The 25106-nt window shown below is 45.9% G+C and overlaps 1 protein-coding gene across 1 annotated transcript; it reads left to right on the top strand.

Moving 5' to 3' along the window:
- Nucleotides 1-9195: 9195 nt before the first annotated feature.
- LOC137331197 (transmembrane 4 L6 family member 1-like) lies at nucleotides 9196-24320 on the top strand. Its single transcript, XM_067994809.1, has 4 exons — nucleotides 9196-9602; nucleotides 17453-17530; nucleotides 20751-20929; nucleotides 21607-24320. Exons 1-4 carry the CDS (start codon nucleotides 9426-9428, stop codon nucleotides 21782-21784), a joined length of 612 nt encoding a protein of 203 aa, XP_067850910.1. The 5' UTR covers nucleotides 9196-9425; the 3' UTR covers nucleotides 21785-24320.
- Nucleotides 24321-25106: the final 786 nt, after the last annotated feature.

Here is a 25106-nt window from a genome sequence, read left to right as displayed (position 1 = left end):
GCAGCAGAATTCCAATTTTAAGTTCGGCAATATAAATGAGGTATTGCCTGGCTGGTACTGACATTGTAGTTCCTGGTCTCAGGCCAGCATAAACTGGCAAACGTGAGATTCTATTGTACTTTCGGAGTCTCCTCCAACCCCACTCCGTTATGGACTTGGAAACAGGATTCCCTCTTCCAGCTGCCTTATGGTAGGCTACAAATTAGGATGTGCAGAGGCCCAAGTCTGCTCTCATTCCCAGTGGGAATAGATTGACTTTACAAAGGCCTGTCAGCAATGAGCGAGTCCCTGTCTGCTTGGTCACTCGAGTTCCTCAGTCAGTTTCTTTGTATATGTGCAATTTGGAAAAACCCTCCACGTCAAGCCAGACCCTGTGCCTTCAGAACTGTCCAAGAATTTGGATTTCTGGAGATGGCAAGATGTGCCCCCAGGGCACTTCAGATGAAAGTAGCTTGTGCAACAAGTACACGACCTTTAGCCAGCAGCTAGTGTTATGAATCCAGTTGTGAATAGTATTGCTCACACACCAGTGCACAAAATGTTTGAATCAATACCCTATCTGTAAAACATTGTGTTGTGCCCCTGCCAAAGGCCATCACATGTTGATTATGCTGGTGATTGGCTAGTGATTTGCAATCGGTCTCTTCAAAATACATTTGCAATGATGCACATTGTTCTCCTTACTGCAGTTCCTTCAGTAGTCTGCTGGTGATGCTCATTATAGGTGCAGTCTTGTGCAGGGCATCCTCGTTATTTCCAGGGGAGATTTTCAACTTTATTAAAACGGCTCTCAAGACTATAGTTAGGAGAACTGGAACTCTTTGGTAAAGCAACAGAAGGATAGAGGCTTCTTGTGTACAGTTATAGTTAAGCAGGGTTTTTTTTAATTTAAGGGTTCAAAAGGATTTTTTGTTCTCTGGTTTATGTGCTTAAGGAGGAGAAACAGCAGAACAAAGCCTCCCCCATCCTACCCTGCTTGAGGACTCAATTGAGTCGTCCTCTGCTACAGTAAACTTTAAAAAAGCAGCTTTGACACATTTAAGACTTTGTTCATGCCTGAACAACTTCCCCCAAAAAAATCAAACGGGAAGCTGTTGACTTATGGACGTTGGCCTCCTGCACACATTTTTGAGGGAAGGGACAGTCAAGATGATGACCTTAGTGTCTTAAAAGCAAGCAGTAGGTCAGAGATACAGCATTGTGACAGAGGACTTCAAAAGCATGTATCTTGATAGATTGAAGTTTCTCTATTGGAAGTGCTTCAGGTCCCATGTTCGGTGGAGAGATCACCAGTACTTCTCGGATCTGACCTCAGCATCCAGATTGCTTGTTGCTGCATCTCCATGTCTGTCTCCATCTCATGACTTTTTCTGAAGTGCAGCACACAACCCACCAAATGCTGAAATTATTAGGAAGGTGAGTTTTCTGTTAACCTACAGCAATTTGGAGGACTTCAGTGTCATTCCCAGTGCCAGACATCCCTGTCCACCTCTTGAAACAGGCTGGGCAGATCCTGATTCAGGAGTCTGGACTGGCTTTCTTCACTCAAGAGATTTGCTCCTTTATGTTATCGCTCTGCTCCTGGAAGACAAATGAAACTTAGAGATTAGGAAATATTGGTTATTGTGGTAACCCTTGTGTAATTCGGGCTTTCTCCTACCAGTTTTAACTTGTGTTTATAGCAAAAAATGAAGTCCTATAAGCAGACCAAAACCTGCAATATTGTACACATTATAAGCGGAATAGCATGTCACTGAATTGCATCTTATAGCATGTCACATCAGAGACTATGTGAGGCAGCCAACATGTTCTCCTGTCTACTCCAAAAGCCAGTAAATAGCATTGAAAGAGCACTACATTCAGGATAAAACAAATGTTCTTTATTTACAAGTAATATGATTACACAGAGGTAGAAATACCCACCCTTTCCTTCATCCACCAATTTAATCTTGAATGTTAACAACACAGCCCTGAAATATAATTCTAGGGCCTCGGCAAATTCCTCCATCATATCCCTCAGGATCGTAGGATGTATCTGGTGTCTTCCTTTAACCTAACTAACTTATCTGCCATTTTTGTTGACTGAGCAGTATGCTGTTGATGTTTTGGAGATGAAAATCCTGCTCCTACCTATTTTAAGAATGTACCATGCAATCAGATCTTTAACTTACTATGTAATTGCATAACCTACATTACGTGTCAGCTTGGCTCTGTCTGTAGACCTCTTCTCTTGTCTCTGAGCCAGAAGGTTGTGGGTTCAAGCCCCACTACAAGATTTGAGCACATAATCTAGCCTGACACCATCAGTGTATTACTGAGGGAGTGCTGCATTGTCAGAGGTGCTGCCTTTCAGTTTAACCCCGGACCCTGTCTTGTTCAGGTGGATGTAAAAAGACCTACTCGTGTTCCTATGTTCTCATGGCACCATTTGAAGAGCAGGGAGTTATTGAGGTGTCCTGAGCAACATCCCTTCTCCAACTAACTACAAAAAACAGTTTAAATTGATGTGCGGGGGATCTTGCTATGTACAAATTGGCTACATAAAGATGGTGACTACACTTCCCTTTGGGTTATAATAAGCTATGTAAATGCATGCTCATCCATTCACCTGTTTATTCCTATACGTAGTGGTGAAGCTATTGGAGCTCCATCATCAGGGGCAATAGCTGTTTAGGGAGCTGGTTCGGAAGATGCTGGAGCTCAAATTTATCTTAAACACAGCTACTAAGAATTAGTTATCTCCTATCAGTGTTTGTTGTTTAAAAGATATTTTATGAGTCTCAACAAAAATATATCCCAGTAAGGAGGAAAGACTCCTCGAGAAGGGTGCACTAACCATGGCTAACTAAGGAAGTTAAGGATGGTATCAAGTTAAAAGAAAAGGCATACAACATGGCAAAGATTAGTGGTAAGCCCGAAGATTGGGAAAACTTTAGACATCAGCAAAGGATGACTAAAAAAATAATTAAGAGGGAGAAAATAGATTATGAGAGTAAACTAGCAAGAAATATAAAAACTGACAGTAAAAGCTTCTACAAATATATAAAAAGGAAGAGAGCAGCTAAAGTACGTATCGGTCCCTTAGAGGATGAGACTGGGGAAATAATAATGGAAAACAAAGAAATAGCAGAGGAATTGAACAGATATTTTGTATCTGTCTTCACAGTAGAAGACACTAATAATATACCAATAATAGTAGAAAATCAAGGGGTAAAGGGGAGGGAGGAACTAAAAACAATCACTATCACTAGAGAAAAAGTATTAGGTAAACTAATGGGTCTAAAGGCTGACAAGTCCCCTGGACCCGATGGCTTGCATCCGAGGGTCTTAAAAGAAATGGCTTCAGAGATAGTGGATGCATTGGTTGTAATCTTCCAAAATTCACTAGATTTTGGAAAGGTCCCAGCGGATTGGAAAACCGCAAATGTAACGTCCCTATTCAAGAAAGGAGGGAGACAGAAAGCAGGTAACTATAGACCAGTTAGCCTAACATCTGTCATTGGGAAAATGCTAGAATCGATTATTAAGGAAGTACTCATAACACAATCAAGGAGAGTCAACATGGTTTTATGAAAGGGAAGTCATGTTTGACAAATTTATTAGTTCTTTGAGGAAGTAACAAGCAGGGTGGATAAAGGGGAGCCAGTAGATGTAGTGTATTTGAATTTCCAAAAGGCATTCGATAAGGTGCCACATAAAAGGTTGCTGCACAAGGTAAGAGCTCATGGTGTTGGGGGTAATATATTAACATGGATAGAGGATTGGCTAACTAACGGAAAACAGAGAGTTGGGATAAAGGGGTCATTTTCAAAATGGCAATCTGTAACTAGTGGGGTGCCGCAGGGATCAGTGCTGGGGCCTCAACTATTTACAATATATATCAATGACTTGGATGAAGGAAGCGAGTGTACTGTGGCCAAATTTGCTGATGATACAAAGATAGGTGGAAAAGTAAATTGTGAGGAGGACACAAAGGGCCCGATATTAGGAGGGAGGCGGGTTGGCACTAGGGGGTCGACTGGGCGCATGGGTAACACATCCAGTGAAATCTGTGTGCTCTGCACACGATCGCAGCCTAATTGAAGGTACTTACGCATGCTCCCAGGTTTCCCATTGCAGACCTGCGCAGCGGGCGCACTGCGCACCCGCATCACAGGCTGTCATCGGGAGGAGCCTTATTTAAAGGGGCAGTCCACCAATGCTCTTCCTGCAGCAAAGAACCAAATTGGCAGCATGGAGCAGCCCCGAGGCACGGCTGCTCCAAGGTTCTCAGACTCCTCACTCCAGGTGCTGCTTGAGGGGGTCAGGAGGAGGAGGGAAACGTTTTTCCCAGCGGACGGGAGGAAGTGGCCTGCCTCTGCCACCAAGAAGGTCTGGCTCGAGGTGGCAGAGGAGGTCACCAGCAGCAGTAACATCTCTCGAACCTGGTTCCAGTGCAGGAAGCGCTTTAATGACCTAACCAGGTCAGCCAAAATGAGTATACTTACGCATTCTCCCACATTCCGTCTTCCACATCACCTCCACCACCACACAACTCCTTCTGCACGGCCACCACAACGCTCTCACATCCACTCAACCATCATCCTCACCTTGCCTGCACTTACTCACCGCCCCAGTTCCCATTCGAACACTACCACGCAACCCAATCCTCATACAATCTCATGGCTGTGTCTCACACGCACCTTCCCATGCATCTCCCTCACGGTCACCCCTACCCACACCAATGTATGCAGCGGGTCACGATGCAACCATCACTCAATCATGCCTCTCTGTGTCTTGCCTTGATAGGAGAAGAGATGCCAGAAGGCCCAGGAGAGGGATGATGGTGAAAGGGGACATGGAAGTGGGGACGCCACTCAAAGCGCTCCCACATCTCGCCCGTTGGCCCCCTCTCAACCAGTACCCGCAATGCTGCCTCCTCTCCAGGTGGTGAGTCTGCCCCTGCACAGGTGCAGGTGGAGCAGTCTTTGGAGGGGCCCTCACGGGTACCGAAACCCAGAGGGCGTCAGCTCAAAGCATCTCATCGGTCAGGGCATGGACAAGAGCAACCTGCCACTACCTCTGCTGAAGCCACAGGGGTAGCACCACGTAGGGGTTCCCGTAAACGTAGGGCTAAGGTTTTGTGAGCACAAAGGGGATGCACAAGGGTGTATGACAGAATGTCATGTTTTTCATTTAGTTTTGTTTGTTTTGCCAAGCACATTAAAATTTGTTATCACCACTACTGCCACTTCATTGCAAATCTTGTCTGGTTTGTGCAATAATTCCCTTTCCTGAGGATCACCATGAAGACCCACACCTGATGCCGCCCATTGTTTCACTGCAGAGTGGGTGTAGGTGTATTTGCAGGGCTCTTTTGTGCAGACGACTGAGAGACCGCGGCGATGTCCCCGGTGCCACCCTGGAAGGATCCGGAGGAGAAGTTGTTGAGGGCAGTGGTGACTTTGACAGCGACAGGTAAGAAGATGGTGCTCGGGCCAGTCGGGAGCAGCTCGGCATCAAGGAGGCTGCAGATATCCACGACTACATGCCTCCGTGTGCACTGCTCCTCAGAGAGGTCCAGGAAGCTGAACCTCGGTCTGTAGACCCTGTGGCGAGGGTAGTGCCTTCTGCGACGCATCTCTCTCTGCGGTTGCCCTCCCTCCTGCTGTGCAGGTGGATGTGTCATAGCACTATGTTGTGGGGCTCCACGTGTCAGAGGTGGACGGCGTGGCCGGCGAGGCTGGTGATGCTGTTCGTCCTCCGATGAGGTCATGACTGCAGCTATGGTGGTCCCCATCTGGAAGATGTACATCTGAGGGGGTCCATAAGGTAGGTACATGTGTCTGGGTAGGTAAATGCTAGAGTCTATTATAAAAGATGTGATAACAGAACACTTGGAAGGCATTAACGGGATTGGACAAAGTCAGCATGGGTTTATGAAAGGGAAATCATGCTTAACAAATCTACTGGAGTTTTTTGAGGATGTAACTAGTAGAATAGATAGGGGAGAACCAGTGGATGTGGTGTACTTGGATTTTCAGAAGTCTTTTGATAAGTTCCCACACAAGAGGTTAGTGTGAAAAATTAAAGCACATGGGATTGGGGGGAATATACTGGCATGGATTGAGAATTGGTTGACAGACCGGAAACAGAGAGCAGGAATAAACGGGTCTTTATCTGGGTGGCAGGCATTGACTAGTGGGGTACCGCAGGGATCAGTGCTTGGACTCCAGCGATTCACAATATATATCAATGATTTGGATGAGGGAACTAAATGTAACATTTCCGAGTTTGCAGACGACACAAAGCTGGGGTGGAATGTGAGCTGTGAGGAGGATGCAAAGAGGCTCCAATGTGATTTAGACAAGTTGGGTGAGTGGGCAAGAACATGGCAGATGCAGTATAACGTGGATAAATGTGAGGTTATCCACTTTGGTTGTAAAATCAGAAAGGCAGCTTATTATCTGAATGGAGATAGATTGGGAAAAGGGGAGGTGCAACGAGACCTGGGTGTCCTTGTACACCAGTCGCTGAAAGCGAGCATTCAGGTGCAGCAAGCAGTTAGGAAGGCGAATGGTATGTTGGCCTTCGTTGCAAGAGGATTTGAGTACAGGAGCACAGTTATACAGGGCCTTGGTGAGACCACATCTGGAGTATTGTGTGCAGTTTTGGTCTCCTTATCTGAGGATGGATGTCCTTGCCATGGAGGGAGTGCAACGAAGGTTTACCAGACTGATTCCTGCGATGGCAAGACTGAATTATGAGGAGAGATTGGGTTGACTAGGCCTATATTCACTAGAGTTTCGAAGAATGAGAGGTGATCTCATCGAAACATATAAAATTCTAACAGGACTAGATAGACTAGATGCAGGGGGGATGTTCCCGATGGCTGGGGAGCCCAGAACCAGGGTAACAGTCTCAGGATACGGGGTATGCCATTTAGAACGGAGATGAGGAGAAATATCTTCACTCAGAGGGTGGTGAACCTGTGAAATTCTCTACCACAGAAGGCAGTGGAGGCCAAGTCATTAGATGTAGTCAAGAAGGAGATAGATATATTTGTTAATGCTAAAGAGATCAAGGGATATGGGGAAAAAGTGGGAACAGGGTACTGAATTAGACGATCAGCCATGATCATTTTGAATGGCGGAGCAGGCCCGAATGGCCTACTCTCGCTCCTATTTTCTATGTTTCTATGTGTTAGGAGGAGGGTGGTGGAGGCCAAACTTTGTCCAAAGTGACAGAGTGGCCTCCTGCAATGAGTGAGGGTCTCTTCCCCCCTCACCTGTCAAATGGACCTTTGCAGCTCTCACAGGCTGGTGGCTGCAACGTGTCTGTTTCAACTGGGAGTGTTCCCCCCAGTATGGGAAACAAGGTCAGTTGAGATCAAAATCCCACCCCTCCTAAAATATCCTCCCAATCAGGTCTGCAAATGACCTGAACTATCTAATTAACTGGTTTAAGTGGGATCCCGCCGACTTTAATTGCCGGTGGGAGTCCCGCCTGCGGGGGCTACGTGCACATCTAAGCGCGTCACTGGGGAACCTGGAAGTGGGCGGGTTGGAGCCGGACCCGCCCCGGGAATCCCGAATTTTAGCAGCCCCCCCCCCCCCCCCCCCGCCATGAACGCACCCGCTCGGCCATCCGAAAATCGACCCCAAAATGTCTACAAGGGGATATAGATAGGTTGCGATGAGGACACAAAGTGTCTGACAGGTTAAACGAATGGGCAAAAATTTGGCAGATGGAATATAATGTGGGAAAATGTGAAGTCATCCACTTTGGGAGGAAAAATAAAAAAACAAAATATTATATAAATGGAGAAAGACTACAGAATGCTGTGGTACAGAGGGATTTGGGTGTCCTCGTACATGAGACACAAAAAGTTAGCATAAAGGTGCAGCAGGTAATTGGGAAGGCAAATGGAATATTGACCTTTATTTCAAGGGGGATGGAGTATAAAGCAGGGAAGTCTTGCTACAACTGTACAGGGTGCTGGGGAAACCACACCGAGAGTACTGCGTACAGTTTTGGTGCCCTTATTTAAGGAAGGATATACTTGCATTGGAGGCGGTTCAGAGAAGGTTCACTAAGTTGATTCCGGGTATGGAAGGGTTCTCTTGTGAGGAAAGATTGAGCAGGTTGGCCCTATACTCACTGGAGTTTAGAAGAATGAGAGGAGATCTTACTGAAACATAAGATTCTGAGGGGGCTTGACAGAGTAAATGCTGACATAATGTTGCCCCTCATGGGGTAATCTAGAACTAAGGGGCATAGTTTCAGAATAAGGAGTCGCCCATTTAAGATGGTGATGAGAAATTTCTGCTCTGAGGGTTGTGAACATTTGGAATTCTTTGCTCCAAAGAGCGGTGGAGGCTGAGTCATTGAATATATTCAAGGCTGAGTTAGACAAATTTTTGATCAGCAAGGGAGTCAAAGGATATGGGGAAAGGGCGGGAAAGTGGAGTTGAGGCCAGAATCAGATCGGCCATGATCTCACTGAATAGCGGAGCAGGCTCAAGGGGCCGAATGGCCTACTCCTGCTCCTATCTCTTATGTTCTTATGTTCAATGCCGGCATTGTGAGAAAGCAACAGTGTTGGAGGTGCCCTCTTTCAGGTAAGAAGATCCCGCCTGCCCACTCAGGAGGATGTAAAAGATTCCTGGTGCTATTTGAAGTTAGGGGAGTTCTCCTGGTGTCCTGGTCAACATTCTTACCTCAACCAACACCACCAGAGAAACATAGGAAGGGAGATTTTCCTCTCTGGCACACACTGGAAGTGCATATCAGGAAATATGGCACCCCGAGCATGTGATTTACTGCCATTTATTATAATTGATGGACAATCAAGGGTTGGGAGTGTGTAATTGGCCAATATGTCCTGGCACCAGCGGGAGGGCCAAAGTGGAAAGGCTCTCCTGTTATCTGGCCATTCATGAATTTGCTATTTGTGGGACCTTGTGTGTAAACCGACTGCCCCATTTGCCTACATATCCCCAGTAACTGCAATCTATTGTAAATCGCCTTGAGGCGTTCTGAGGGTATGATGGGGCTCTGTGTCAATGGAAGTTCTATCTAAACCTCACCGTGTCATTGTAAACAGATGTTTGGTAAGAATGTTTTTCAATCCCGGAACAGGATCACAGCGCGGTTGAGATTCAGTCGTCGACTCGCTGTTGATTGACAGGTGGTGTGTCCCAAAGTTGTCATCACTGGAGGACAGGACAGCCCAGAGTGGACAATCTTTCCGTTCTGCTGGGATTTGCTCTTCAAATCTCTGCAGCTCAGCCACTGTTCACTCCCAGCGCCCGCGGGAGCCATAAGCGAATTCAGAAGTGGCAAAGGAGAGTTCGGAGCAGCAGAGGTTTTAGGCAACATCGAAAGTCAGCGTGAGCCTGGTGAGGAAGGAGTGAGCAGGAGCTTGAGTCCGGGCTGCTGGTGAGATGTGTCCCGGGCGCTGCGCTCGGTACGTTGGCTTCACCCTCATACCTCTGGCTTTCATCGCCATTGGTGCCAGTATCATCCTGCTCTTCCCAAATGGAGAAACGGAATATCTTCACGAGAAACATATCACCCGAGAGGCCGTTTTCCTGTCCGGACTGTGGGGCAGTGGGTTCATGGTAAGCTCCTCTTCTCACTGTAACCCAAAGTGCCTAGACCATGGGGCCAGGATCAGGGCATTGGAGAACAGGGCGAGCAGCTTTCAAATTGGTACAATGAGGTCTCCATCCTCACAAAAGAAGCGTCATTGCCCGAGACTTAGATGAACTTTCTTTTTGTACAAACCAACTTGATCAGTTCAAGGCTGCTTCATATATTTACTGTGGTTTGGAGAGGTTACTTCAAGCCGCCGTTGTAAAACAGGGAGGAATAGACAATGGTGCAGTTCTGACGAAAGATCATCGATCTGAAACGTTAACTCTGTTTCTCTCTCCACAGATGCTGCCTGACTTGTTGAGCTTCTCCAGCACTTTCTGTTTTTATTTCAGATTTCCAGCAGTATTTTGCTTTTGATGGTGCGTTATGTACGGTTAGGGGCAGAGACGCTCTCCTTTTACCTGTAGGTTGGAGGGAGCTGCTGTCTGTGTGCAGTTCGAGTTGGAAGAACCATTGGCATCCTGTGGTGAAAGGCAGTCTCATTACCTGGGATTTAGAGAGGGTGACCGGCTGTAATTTGAAGCCGTTACCCTGCTTGCTGATGGGAAGGGAGGGAGGGTGGGGGCAATCACCCTGTCTAGTTGGAGAGGGAACAGTCACTTTGTTTGATGGGAAAGTTGGTATTTGCAGTCGTCAGGCTGGTGGTTTGGGGGCATGGACTGGTGCCCTTTACAGGACAAAAATACAAATAGTTTAGACCGGGCTATGCCTGAAACGTTAACATTGTTACTTCCTTTAGCTAGCTGCCTTGCTGAGTGTTTCCAGCGTTTTCTGCTCTTATTTCGGATTTTCAGCAGCTGCAATATTTTATCTTCAGTTTTACAAATGATTTCGCACCAGTTGGGATCAATCTTCCCCAGGTCACAGTAATGATTCCTCTCCGTGACCACTGCAACACAACATTGGCGTGGTGTAGAAACAATTCCACCCTCGGTGGTCGTAGGATGGACCTGAGGGTGCTTTGTGGGCGGTGTGGGAGGGACCTTATCCTCCAGTCATGGGTTTGAAGCCACAACCCACGGAACTTTATTTGGATCTGACATCAGATGCTTGTCTTTACCTCCTCCCACGGATTAGAACAAGTGTTTTAAATAGATTTCACTGTCAATTGCGCTGTGTGGTTATGCAGTTAAGATGGAGATATGCGGGGGGCGGGTGGGCTATGGTTGGATGTTTGGCCTGCAGTAAATTTGAGGACTTTGGGGGTGATTGGGGGAAATTCTCTAATATATCAGGGGATTCTGGAAGGACAGTTAGTCTGTGGAGGATGTATACAGTATTGTTATAAATTCAGGTCTGCACAGGTATCTTCTCAGGTTCAATGGCGTCAGTCATTCCCATAAGCAGCCTTGATCCACAATGCCCTATATCCGCTTGTATGACAGTGTAACCCAGGGGTTCAAAAATAGTATCTCCACCCACCCCTCAATTTCTGATCTGAACTGGATATTTGTGACTTTTGCACCTCTACCTCGTCAATCTCTATGAAAGTAGACCAAGCAAGCATTTGGTGAGATGAGGCTTGATATGAATCGATGAGTTGCTTTATTTTACAATGAGGTGAATATACAGAATGGCAGTTATGAATGGGCTCACTTCATTCAGAGGAGTAATACAAAATAAAGAACACGCCAAGCTGCCCCATATCAGTGGGTTGTCTTACTTGACTTAAACAAGATGGCTTCTAACCCTACTCCAGCATTTTTAACCTATTTGCCTCAGTGAAAGCCCTGATAACTTTCCCTTTAACAAACCTGACTGCCGCCTAATCCTCCCTGTTTCAAAAAGCCTTCCTGCACGTGTGCGTCTCTGTGTTTTATCTTTTGCTGATCCCAGCTAGAAACGACTTTTAATACAATGGATGTGAGGTGGTTTTTGATTGCGGAGGCCGGCTAACGAGTTGCTTATTTACAATTTCTGGAAAAACGCCACCAAAGCTAACTCATTAACATCAGGCGGGGGGGGGGTTGGCTTGTGGGGGACACTGCACAAAGATTGGGTTTGGGGCTCCTCAACTAACCGCACAAGTTGCAGGATCCTAACATCACTGCCAATTAACCCATGGTCTTAGACCCCCTTTTAAAAAATTTGCATTAATACACTTTGCTATAAAGCAATAAAGTAACTATTTTCCCAAAATCCTTTCTGTGGAAAAATGGTCGAGAAATCCTGAAACATACCAAGTACGTTAGGGACCTGAAGTCCAGAGGGGTCCCGGGCTGGGAGGGAGTCGGACTGTTTTATGTGTGAGTAGATGCTGCTGTAACTTTAAATTCTGGTTGATCTCTAATCTCTATTGGATACAATCTGTTACAACAGCTTAAGCTGCCGTACTTGTTGTAACAGATTGTATCCATGTCTCTCACCCTACCCCATCTTTTACAAATCCATTTCCTCCTTCCTCCCAGAACAGTCTTCCACAAGACTCGAGTTCTCCACCCTCCACAATCCTTCACAGGATCAGGTTCCACTTGGTCAGTTACTTATTGTACCGGTTCCTCATTTTCCTGCAAGATTTTCAGACCACGATAATATCCATTCAAATCAAAAGGGTCAGTGTGTCAATGGGAAAATATTTCCCAGGTGCTGGGATAAATAGGCCCGGGCGGTGATGTAGCAGAGCGGATCACCCGCCCGATTTTCATCCGACTGATTTCAATGGGGTTTTAGAATGGGCAGGTGATCCACTCCGCTAGATTACCGCCCAGGGGGGTGGCAGAGGTGAATGTTTACCCCTGGACAGGACAAAGAGATGATTGTTGTGTTTTATTGACACATTGTTCACTGCTGTTGGGAATAAAATGCATGTTTAAAAATAAATAAATGAAGGTAAAATTGATTATATCTTAAAAAGAAATTACACAGGAATTGAACTTAACTAAAGTAATTGGAAAATTAGATTAAATTACATATAAAAAGTTTTCATACAATTTTAGAGCTATGGGAATAAAGGGCATAGCCATCAAAAGTAAATTATTCTAAAATTAATTGTATATCAAAAGATATCTTATTGATATACAGTGTTTTATATAATTTGTAGTATCTATTTTACATAATTTGTATATAGTGTTTAGTTTATATGTTTGTATGTATATTTTAAATATAAAATAATTTTATTTTTTAGTGAGTTTTGTTTTTTCCCGTGCATGAAGCAGCATCAGCATAGAGACGGGCAGGAGAGAGAGGGCAAGAGAGGGGGAGAGATTGGGCAGGAGGGATGAGGGAGAGGGGGAGAGATTGGGCAGGAAGGATGAGGAAGAGATTGGGCAGGAGGGATGGGGGAGAGATTGGGCAGGAGGGATGGGGGAGAGATTGGGCAGGAGGGATGGGGGAAGAGATTGGGCAGGAGGGATGGGGGAAGAGATTGGGCAGGAGGGATGAGGGAGAGATTGGGCAGGAGGGATGGGGGAGAGATTGGGCAGGAGGGATGAGGGAGAGATTGGGCAGGAGGGAGAGGGGGAGAAATTGGGCAGGAGGGAGAGGGGGAGAAATTGGGCAGGAGGGAGAGGGGGAGAAATTGGGCAGGAGGGAGAGGGGGAGAAATTGGGCAGGAGGGATGAGGGAGAGATTGGGCAGGAGGGATGGGGGAGAGATTGGGCAGGAGGGATGGGGGAGAGATTGGGCAGGAGGGATGGGGGAGAGATTGGGCAGGAGGGATGGGGGAGAGATTGGGCAGGAGGGATGGGGGAGAGATTGGGCAGGAGGGATGGGGGAGAGATTGGGCAGGAGGGATGAAGGAGAGGGGGAGAGATTGGGCAGGAGGGATGAAGGAGAGGGGGAGAGATTGGGCTGGAGGGATGAAGGAGAGGGGGAGAGATTGGGCTGGAGGGAGAGGGAGAGATTGGGCCTGAGGGAGGGGGAGAAATTGGGCAAGAGGGATGAGGGAGAGGGGGAGAAATTGGGCAGGAGGGATGAGGGAGAGATTGGGCAGGAGGGATGAGGGAGAGATTGGGCAGGAGGGATGAGGGAGAGATTGGGCAGGAGGGATGAGGGAGAGGGAGAGATTGGGGAGACATTGGGCAGGAGGGATGAGGAGAGAGGGGGAGAGATTGGGCCTGAGGGAGAGGGAGAGATTGGGCAGGAGGGATGAGGGAGAGGGGGAGAAATTGGGCAGGAAGGATGAGGGAGAGGGGGAGAGATTGGGCAGGAGGGATGAGGGAGAGATTGGGCAGGAGGGATGAGGGAGAGATTGGGCAGGAGGGATGAGGGAGAGATTGGGCAGGAGGGATGAGGGCGAGGGAGAGATTGGGGAGACATTGGGCACGAGGGATGAGGAGAGAGGGGGAGAGATTGGGCAGGAGGGATAGGGAGAAAGGGGAGAGATTGAGGAGAGAGGGGGCGAAATTGGGCAGGAAGGATGAGAGAGAGATTGGGCAGGAGGGATGAGGGAGAGGGGGAGAGATTGGGCAGGAGGGATGAGAGAGAGATTGGGCAGGAGAGATGAGGGAGAGGGAGAGATTGGGCAGCAGGGCTGTGTGCAATCAGAGGTGGGGAGAGAGACCGGCCCAGGTGGAGGCTGATAGGGAAGTTACTGCTTCAGATATGACAGTGGACCAAGGAACCTCATGTAATCATGTAATGGGATCATACCTGTTAAGAAATCCCTTAGTCTTGGATTGTTTTGATATTGTGACCTTTGAGGAAAGAGGTTTAAACAACTTTGAAAGCATTCATACATATTTCTATACAACGGTGCAATCTGCCATGCAGGTTTTGTGAAAGTCTGTGGGTTTGGTTTGAAACCTCATGGTCTGGGGGTTAGATCAAACATCAAGCCTCTTGAGCTTTCACTTGTGACTATTTGGCAGCAATGCCCCACTGCAGGTGTGGAAGGAGTTTATTTAAGAATGAATCAAAGGTAAAAGGCAGTAACAGAATACTTAGAAAGTGCAGTAACAGGGGACCTGGCTATCTGTGATTGCCCCAAAGGTTAATAACAGTGTGCAGAGCAAAGCATGGACATCCTTCTCACAATGTACCACAGTGTCTCAGGGATTCTGTATTGTATACCCTTTCTGCAGTTTTCTGCACACAGGACTGAATCGGAGGACTGTTGGATTTGGACAAGTATATCTTACCTTAAAAGTATATTGCAACATCCACAAAAACTTGTTATATTTCCTGAAAATTAATTTATTTACCCTTAGGCCTTATGATATGAGTCTTTCCAATTATTTATGAGATCCTAAAGGTTGTGGAGGCCAACAGTTGCGAAGTCGGTTCAATAGTTGTGGTTTTATTCTGACATTGTATTGGTAGGGTTAAAGGTACACAACTAGTTAACCACTGAATCTATCTCTCTGCTTGTTAGTCTCTGGTGAATTGGGATCTGAATCCTAATTTGTACAATTGATGCCTATTTGAATGAGTTTACGCTTGAACAATACACGTGGCCAGTCGAGGTGAGATAAGCAAATGTGTGGCAGAAGAATAATCCCGATTCTTTTGGGAATATGTAAGTGGGGGACATCCCATTAAATGGTCTTGAGCCCAATCAGTATCTTCGGTTCACGAAGCAAGCACACAATAGGCAGCCCGTCAGCCATACACATTGCAGACTAAGTGGTGAGTTTTCAGAAACCATCATTCAGGAAGTTACTGGCCCCAAATGTATAACACACGATGTGAGTGATGCAATGTTAGAGGTAAAAAGGCAGTGGGAAAAAGCCACAATGACTGCGGGGGAATAATCAACTGACAATGGAGTAAAGGGCAGCTGCACATTGTCACGTAAAAGGAGCGTTGTGCAATCGCTTAAAAATATTATGATGAAATGGATAGAAAAAAATGACACATTTCTCCTCAAAGTGTACAGAAATAGCTGCAGGTTAGCGATTGCAGCAGTAAGTGACTGATTTCCGAGTCAGCTTTCATTGTTTTCCCCTTCATTTACCCTCATCCATTTATATTACGTCCATTGATAACAAGGGGAGAATCACAGATTACACAGAATCGAGTTAAAAGGGCTAAGAGAGACCTAGAGAAAAATATAGCTACAAAGACAAAATATAACAGTAAATAAAATCACTTCAGTCCTGCAATAGTTCGAGAGCTGTCGGAAGAGTTAGACTATTAAAAGATGCAAACAGCCTTAAAACTGAGGATGAGCACATATATTCTGAATGGATACATTACTTCCTTCAAGTATTCACAAGGGAAGACGTGAGCAACATGGTCCCCGGAACAAAGAGTATCAAGGTAACATTAAGGACTTTAATATAAACGAGAGGAAAGATCTAGACAAGCTGAAAGGGCTCAAATCAAATAAATTCCCAAGGTTAGATGTTATTTATCCCAAAGGGATGAGAAATACCAGCGAGGAAATCTGCGAGGTACTGACAATCATTAAAGGAGTCAGTGGGCACTGGGGAGGTGGGAATGGATTGGAAAGAGGCTAATGTTCAAAGAAGGACAGACACAGGCAATTCCAAGCCCATTAGTCTTACCTCAATTCCAAGCCCATTAGTCTTACCTCAACTCTGTGTAAAATAATAGAATGAATTATCGGGAGTAAAGTTAAGGATTATCGTAAAACAATCTAATTAATCGGTAGACAACACAGCTTTAGAATTAGATATTACATAGAATTACAAGCACAGAAACAGGCCATTCGGCCCAACAGGTCTATGCAGGGGAAGATTCTGCCTGACCAAACTCCTCGACTTCGTTGAGGAAGTGAGAATTCAAGTGGACTGAGGTAAAGCTGAGGAAGTTGTGTCACTTAGATTTCCAAAGGACGTTTGATAAAGTTCTACATGAAAATCTACTAATTAAGCTCAAAGCTGTGGGGATTCAGGGGCAAAACGTGGGTAGAGATAAGAAACTGAATGAAGGATTGAAACTTTGGGTACTGGTTAGAGGAGATGGACAGGGGAGGGAGGGAGGGGGAGTACTGAGTTGGATGCCCCAGTGCTTATGTTGGGACCACTACTGTTTTTAATCTACATCAATAACTTGGATTCTGCAACTCAATGCAAATTGATTAAATTTGCTGATGAGACCAAACTAGGAGGGGCAGTGGACTAAAAGGCTGTCAGCAAAGGATAACTGGAATCAACCGATGTAAAACAGTGTTGTCTAATATGTTAGCCATCGGCCACATGTGGTGAATTGGGAATCCAGATGTGGCAAATTGCATTTCTGATTAGTAAGTAAAAAATGAGTAAAAGACCCTGTCGTTGGGCATGTGATCTTAATATTCATATTCGCACAGCGTATACTTGTGAACTTTAACCTTTTTTTGTGTGTTTGTTGGTAAAATGGTAAGACATGATGTAGAATGTGTGTTTTTTTGATAGTTGCGAGTGCTTTACTTGCTTGTTTACTGAATGGTGGTAGATCTTTAAGTAAATGTACATGTGAAGTAATGTATACATTTTCTACTAAAATTAGTGCATGTGGCTAAAACAGTGTCAGCATGACCACATCTGTGGCTTGTCAGCGATATCTATTGGACAACACTGATGTAGAAAGATTGTTGTTTAAAGTTTACAGTAATACTGAACACGGTGATAGAGCCCTAAAGTACCAGTACAGCTTAAGTGAGTGGTCACTTTACCTGATGGATTGATATCATTAAATTGGCCTGAGGTTTAATTCCATCGTATTCTTCAAAAGGCATAAATTGACCACAGCCAACTCATAAGCCTCCAACCGAAACATACAATTGTAGGGTGTAACTGGTGACTTTCCCTACTGTATGTGAATAGAGAGGGTTTGTAATAACTATCATTCTGCAAAGACAAAAGGTTTGTGCTGATTTCCCCAGTGCTCCTGGACTGAGGCTGTAGTTTAATGACTTTGTTCTTCTCAGGTAGTCGCAGCTGCACTTTACATTCAAGCTGCTGCTGCAGACAGAAGCTGTTGTTGGTGCACGAACCCGAGGGTTAAGGTAAGCCTCTATGTGATGTCTACCCCTCTCACCAAAGTCCGATCAATTACATTCTGGGAGAGAATAACCTTTTGAACTCTTTGTCACATTTGAAATGCCGTCAGCACCACTGATACTCACCTTACAGCACGTACTGTTGGGATTTGTGGGACTCACTGTGATTTTTTAAATTTCAAAACGTACTTTCTTTCATAAAATTTAAAGATACCACATTTTCAAGGTGATACAATTCAGAACAATACTTCATGGATTGTACACAATACCATTCCAATTTAAACACAGTACATGCTGTACAATACAAGGTGGGATGGCCTTACCCAGTGGAGCCTTTGTGGAGGTCGCATCTCGCTTCAGTGCATTCCGCAGCACGTACTCCTGCACCTTGGAATGTGCCAGGTGTCAACACTCGGTCATGGACAGTTCCATCAGCTGGAAGACCAGCAGGTTTCGGGCGGACCAAAGGGCCTCCTTCACCAAGTTGATGATCTTCCAGCCGCAGGTGATATCTGTCTCTGTGAGCGTCCTGGGGAACAGTCCGTAGAGTACGGTGTCCTGTGTTACCGAACTGTTTGGGATGAACCGGGACAGATACCAACACATCTCTCCCCACACCCTCTGCGTAAAGGGACAGCCCATCAGGAGGTGGATGACTGTCTCCTCCCCACAGAAGCCTCGAGGACAGCTCACGGTGGTGCTGAGATTCCGTGCGTGTTGGAAGGACGGCACTGGGAGGGCCTTTCTCATCACCATCCAGGCTACATCCTGGTGCCTGTTTGTCACTTCTGGCGATGAGACGTTCTGCCAAATGGCATCGACCGTCTGGTTGGGGAACTGCCCGAATGAGTCCTCCCTTTCCTTGCAGGACTCTTAGAACATTCCATGTCGACCATTGTCTGCCTTGTGGTCGAAGGAGTTCCTCCTCAGGAACTTCTCCACCTGGGACAGCTGGATGGGACGTCCTGCACCTGCTCGGCCAGCATGACCAGACCCAGCCTACTCAGTGTGTTGGACAGATAGAAACTCAGCACGTAGTGATATTTGGTGTTTGCCTATTGGAGCTCTACACATAACCTGAGGCAGCCACGCCCCAAGGTGGCCATAATTAATAATTATGGGACTCACTTTTTTATTTCAAAATGAACTTTATTTCATAGAATTTAAAGATACACTCAGTTCAATGTAAATATCTCAATTTCAAACCAATACATCACAGATTGTACACAATGCTATCTCAATATTACAATTCAAACACAGTATATTCCTTATGACTCATGGTGAAAAATACAAGGTGGGATGGCTTTTCCCCTTAGAGCCTTTGCGTAGGTCGCACCTCGCTTCAGTGCGTCCCCCAGCACTTACTCCTGGACCTTGGAATGTGCCAGTCGGCAACATCTCGGTCGTGGACAGCTCCTTCAGCTGGAAGACCAGCAGGTTTCGGGCAGACCACAGGACCTCCTTCACCGAGTTGATGATCTTCCAGCAGCAGGTGATATCTGTCTTGGTGTGAGTCCCGGGGAACAGTCCGTAGAGCACAGCGTCCTGTGTTACCGAACTGTTTGGGATAAACCGGGACAGATACCAACGCGCGTCTCCCCACACCCTCTGCGTAAAGGGACAGCTCATCAGGAGGTGGACGACGGTCTCCTTCCCCACCACAGCCTCGAGGGCAGCTCGCGGTGGCGCTGAGATTTCCTGCGTGTTCGAAGGACCGTACAGGCGGGGCCTTTCTCACCACCATCCACGCTACATCGTGGTGCCTGCTTGTCACTTCTGGGGACGAGATGTTCTACCAAATGGCATCGACTGTCTGGTCGGGAAGAAACTGATTGAGTCCTCCCTCTCCGTTCCTTGCCGAACTCTCAGGACATTTTGTGTCGACCACTGTCTGACGGCCTTGTGGTTGAAGGGGTTCCTCCTCAGGTACTTCTCCACCTGGGACAGGTCGGAGGGGACAGTCCCGATCGACGGGACGTCCTGCGCCTGCTCGGCCAGTGTGGCCAGACCCACCCCTCTCAGTATGTTGGTAGAAACTCAGCACGTAGTGACACTTGGTGTTTGCATCCTGAGGCAGCCACACCCAAAGGTGGCCATCAGGATCAGAGTGGCATTGGAGACGCTCTTTTCCCACCCCCCCCCACCCCCCACCTTTGTCTGGGGGCTTCAAATGGTGACCCTTGTACATCTGTGGTAATCACACAGATGGTATTTGTGGGATTGACAGTAGTGATCACACTGATGGTGTGTGTGGAACTCGTTATGGTGATCACACTGATGGTATTTGTGGGACTGACTGTAGTGATCACACTGATGGTATTTGTGGGACTGACTAGTGATCACACTGATGGTATTTGTGGGACTGACTGTAGTGATCACACTGATGGTATTTGTGGGACTGACTGTAGTGATCACACTGATGGTGTGTGCGGGACTGACTGTAGTGATCACACTGATGGTGTGTGTGGAACTCGTTATGGTGATCACACTGATGGTATTTGTGGGACTGACTAGTGATCACACTGATGGTATTTGTGGGACTGACTGTAGTGATCACACTGATGGTGTGTGCGGGACTGACTGTAGTGATCACACTGATGGTGTGTGCGGGACTCATTATGTTGATCACATTGGCAGCCATTTTGCTCCAGGTGTCATAGCCAGTTATTTTCATCCTGTTTCTGCCAATGTTCTCCCTTGCGTTCATCTCTTGAAGGTGTTGACTCCTTCCTGGAGTACATATCCAAGGCACTGGGTATCCTCCAGAACATTACCTGCCAAAAAGAATCAGCAGGCTATTTGGCTGCAGGGGCATCACAACCCAGCCTAGTCCTTTGCTCATTTGATGTTTTCAGATACACACAGATATACACAGACACATGCATAAAATTGGTCCATGGGTGCCAATCAGGGGTGGTTGCCAAAGACAATTTTCCTCTAGTTAATCCAAGTGTTCTAAGGCTAATTATAATTCTCCTACCACCGCCATAGCTGAGAGCAGCTAACTCAATGCAGACTGGGGTTGGAACTGGGGGCTTTTCAGATTTGTATTCTTTGCTACTTAAATTGGTTGAGCCTACAGGCAAACCAGTACAGTTATGTTAAGACATCCAACAGATTAGAAGGCACTGGAGCTAAATGGTACTTGGAACTGGCTTCAAAAGAAACAGAAAGGAAATGGAAGGCATATCACAGGTTGAGTAACTGTTTTTCTTTCTGTCTGTAGATGTTTGTGTCTATCTTTTACTGCCTACTGGCAATCACTGGCTCAGGTATCTGCTTTGGTGCATCTGCTCTTGGACTTGTAAATGGGCCCCTTTGCCTATTTAACACCACTTTAGCCAACAAGACCCAGGTTCAGCTGTGGGGTTACCCGTTCTCCAACAGGAAAAGAAGCAACACCAGGTAATGTGAAGGATAATCATAGTTCTTTAGCTACGAATGAGCCTGTCTCCAATCAATAAGAGTTCTTGGTAAAGCACCATTTAATCAAACGTTAAATGTTCTTTCATTGTAAATGAATTCTAAAAGTATTTATAACAACTTCTTTCTGGTTATCAGTACCACGAGATCACAACTGAGTATAACAGTACTGTCAATCAGATAGTTCAGGACTGAGTATAACAGTACTGTCAATCAGATAGTTCAGGACTGAGTATAACAGTACTGTCAATCAGGTAGTTCAGGACTGAGTATAACAGTACTGTCAATCAGATAGTTCAGGACTGAGCATAACAGTACTGTCAATCAGATAGTTCAGGACTGAGTATAACAGTACTGTTAATCACATAGTTCAGGACTGAGTATAACTACTGTCAATCAGATAGTACTGTTATACTCAGTTCTGAACTATCTGATTGACAGTACTGTTATACTCAGTTCTGAACTGTCAATCAGATAGTTCAGAACTGAGTATAACAGTACTGTCAATCTGATTAACAGTACTGTCAATCTGATTAACAGTACTGTTATACTCAGTTCTGAACTATCAGATAGATTGGAGCTGGGTATATGATCTTCTGATCTCTTGTGTGTAACTAGAGACCTAATTGTCTGGTTTGCTTTGTATCTTCTGCCTGCAGTGCTGAAAGTTACCTGTATGATCATTCGCAATGGGCAATTTGTGAAAAACCCAAGAACATTGTGCAGTGGAACATGGTTCTCTTCTCCATTCTCATGGCAATCAGTGGGCTGGAATCTCTTCTATGCATCATGCAGATAATAAATGGATTGTTGGGCTGCATTTTTGGTAGATGCTAGCAGGAAATTGGTGATGTGTTAACTGCTGTGGCTTTGTCTTGTATCAATGTTTGATGAAGCCATCACACAAGTATGATTGACAGCAAACTGCCACAGACCTATCAAACCCTTGCAATTTAATAGAAGCCCCCCCCTCCCTTTCACTATTCTAATGTTCCTAAGTCTAATTCTAAAACTGAACTCTGCCTTTCCCCTAAATTTTACCGTTGCTCTAATGTGTCAATCCTGGCCCCAACACAGGATATTAAGACACTTAACCAGAACCCAAGAAACATAAATACTAATACTGGTTAATTACTTAAATTATATTGGCAAATATTTAGAAACCATTAGGGTTCCTAGTTGCTCCAAAACCTCACTAATCCCTTCTCCAACAGACGCTACAGTAATTGGTCCATCCAATACCCAGACATTCACAGACCAATAAAGCCCAGATATTGCAGACCGATAGCATTAACAACACTGGCCATTGCTATTACAATACTGACCGTCACAATGACAACTGTTGACCATTACAGACTAAACCTGACGCTGCAGTCTTTCACTCGGCTTCACCCAATCTTTTTTTTGATTGATGCATTTATGCAACGTCCCAACACACCTCCGCTATCTCACAGCTTAAAGATTTCAAAATTTCCATCTGCACTCCTTTGAGGCCAGGATGAGGATTCCACACAGCCTAAGTGCATTCCTGAGAGGTGGCAGAAGGATGGTGCCACATTGGATCATTGTGTGTCATGTTCCACCCTCTCTTGAATTAGAATGACTGTACTTTTAAAAAAATTAATTCTTGCAGTGAGATTAAGGCTGGCATTTATTGTCTATCCCTAGTCGCCCTGAGCAGGTGGTGGTGGGCCATCTTTTGAACCATTGCAATCTGTAGGTTATTCTTTGTAGCGGTTTGATAGAACTGAATAGCTTACACACCACTTCAGAGGGCAGTTAAGAGTCAACCACAGTTACTCGATTAAAAATAAAATGCATATTCTATTAAACGTACTTTGTTTCACGAAAGAAAGAACTTGCATCTCACATCCTCAGAATATCCTAAAGCACTTCACGGTGAATGAATTACCTTTGAAATGTGATCATTGTAGTTTTGTATGCAAAGGAAGCAGACAATTCTTTGAATAGTGTCATGGGATCCTCTGTGTCCACTTGAACACACAGACCGGGCTTCAGTTTAGTGTATCATCCGTAAAATGGTACCTCCGACAATGTAGCCGTCTCTCAGTACCATATTGAAGTGTCAGCGTAGGTAATGTGCTGGCACTTGTTGCTGTTGTAGATTACTCACAGGGTCTGGATGGTGCAGTGGGTGGTTATTGCTCTGTGCTTTCATTTCCAGGACCCAGCTTCATAGCATCATAGACTCTTACAGCACAGAAACGTGGCCATTTGGCCCATCGTGCCTGTGCCGACTCTTTGAAAGAGCTATCCAATTAGTCCCACTCCCCTGCTTTTTCTCCATAGCCCTGCAGACTTTTCTTTTTCCCTTTTGGGGGAAGAGAGTTCCAGATTTCTACTACCTTTTGTATGTCTACTAGTTCTACCTTATGTGAACTTGCGTTTAAATCTTCCTGTTTGTTGTAATGGGTATGGGAGGCAGAGGTCACTTGCACCCAGAACCCGAAGGGTTTAGAAGGAGAGATTTTGAATCGCTCCAGTCAGCTCACACCCGGGAACTGGCAAACAAGATAGAATAGAATTAGCCGCGGTTGGCAGACATTCGTGCCTCCCAAGTCGGTAATGCATCACCTGCTCTATTTGACCCTGAGCTGAGCTTCTGACCCCATATCCATCACCAAGACCGCCTACTCCCACCTCCGTAACATCGCCCGTCTCCGCCCCTGCCTCAGCACATTTGCTGCTGAAATCCTCATCCATGCCTTTGTTACCTCTAGACTCGACTAGTCCAATGCTCTCCTGGCCGGCCGCCCACCTCGCACCCTCCGTAAACTTGAGCTTATGCAAAACTCTGCTGCCCCTATCCTAACTCGCACCAAGTCCCGTTCACCCATCATCCCTGTGCTTGCTGACCTACATTGGCTCCCGGTCCAGCAACGCCTCGATTTTAAAATTCTCATCCTTGCTTTCAAATCCCTCCATGGCCTCGCCCCTCCCTATCTCTGTAACTTCCTTCAACCCTCCAAGATCTCTATGTTCCTCCAATTCTGGCCTCTTGCACTTTCCTGATTTTCCACCATTGACAGCCCTGCCTTTAGCTGTCTGGTCTCTAAGCTGTGGGATTCCCTCCCTAGACCTCTCCGCCTCTCTATCTCACTCTCCTCAAAACCAACCTCTTTGACCAAGCTTTTGGTCGTCTCTCCTAATATCCTCTTATGTGGCCTGGTGTCAAATTTTGTTTGATAATCGCTCCTGTGAAACGCCTTGGGGTGTTTTACCACGTCAAAGGCGCTATATAAATCCAAGTTGATGTTTTCTTTTGGTCTAGTGACGCTTGTTTTTAGGACTTTCGCTGTACGGTCTGATTCAATGTTAAATCTGTGATTTACAATAAAAGCTGATGAAATGACTAAGCAGTAGAGTGTCTCCATTGAGAATTCGGAACCAAATTTATGGCCTAGAAATTGGATGGCACCTGAATCAGGGAGTGATCTCAGTGCAGCGCAGGCACCCAACAAGGCCGGCGGCAGGACCACGGTAAATTGGTCCATTGGCGACATTAGGATGCTCCTCCTTGCTCCACAATACAGTAAGTAAAAAACTTTTAACTTACCTTACGGGGGACAGCCTCCAGCGGTCCCACTGGTTTGGTTGCTGAACACCTGAAAAAACACGCACGATGCGCAGTGAGGTCATTCACAGTCCAATTTCGCAAAGGGGCCTGAAACAGGCATTGGGCACCTGATTTGCATATGCAATGGGCTTAATTCCCATTTCAGGCGGGGGGGAAGACCTGGACGCCTACTGGTGGCGCACTTTTGACTTGGTCTGACTGAACTTCAGCGATTGTTCACGACTGAGTGCCTTGCTAGGCTACTTCAGAAGCCAACCTGGAAATGTAAGACTGGATGCACATTTGGCCAGACTGGGTAGGAGTGGTGGGCTCCCTTCCCTGAAGGATATTAGTGAATTAATTCAGTTTTTACAATAAAACAGCTGGCATTGTACAGGAGCAAGGTCAAAATATCCGATTGTATCCAACAATGAAGTTGGGTTGATTTTAGGGAAGAGCCAAATTGAAGATAGTTGAAGATGCAACATCTAAAGTAAGGCCCATTCAACAACAATTTGCATTTATATAGCACCGTTAACGTAGTAAAATGTCCCAAGGTGCTTCACAAGAGCATAATCAGAC

Source organism: Heptranchias perlo, chromosome 13 (genome assembly GCF_035084215.1).
Source record: "Heptranchias perlo isolate sHepPer1 chromosome 13, sHepPer1.hap1, whole genome shotgun sequence".
NCBI lineage: Eukaryota > Metazoa > Chordata > Chondrichthyes > Hexanchiformes > Hexanchidae > Heptranchias > Heptranchias perlo.
This window is presented reverse-complemented; position numbering and strand designations above follow the sequence as displayed.

Bases quoted from the DNA above. Each gene is read 5' to 3' on its own strand.
- LOC137331197 (XM_067994809.1), top strand. From the start codon at position 9,426: ATGTGTCCCGGGCGCTGCGCTCGGTACGTTGGCTTCACCCTCATACCT. The intron at 17,531-20,750 runs GTAAGCCTCTAT...TTCTGTCTGTAG, and splicing joins GCACGAACCCGAGGGTTAAG to ATGTTTGTGTCTATCTTTTA. The intron at 20,930-21,606 runs GTAATGTGAAGG...TTCTGCCTGCAG, and splicing joins AGGAAAAGAAGCAACACCAG to TGCTGAAAGTTACCTGTATG.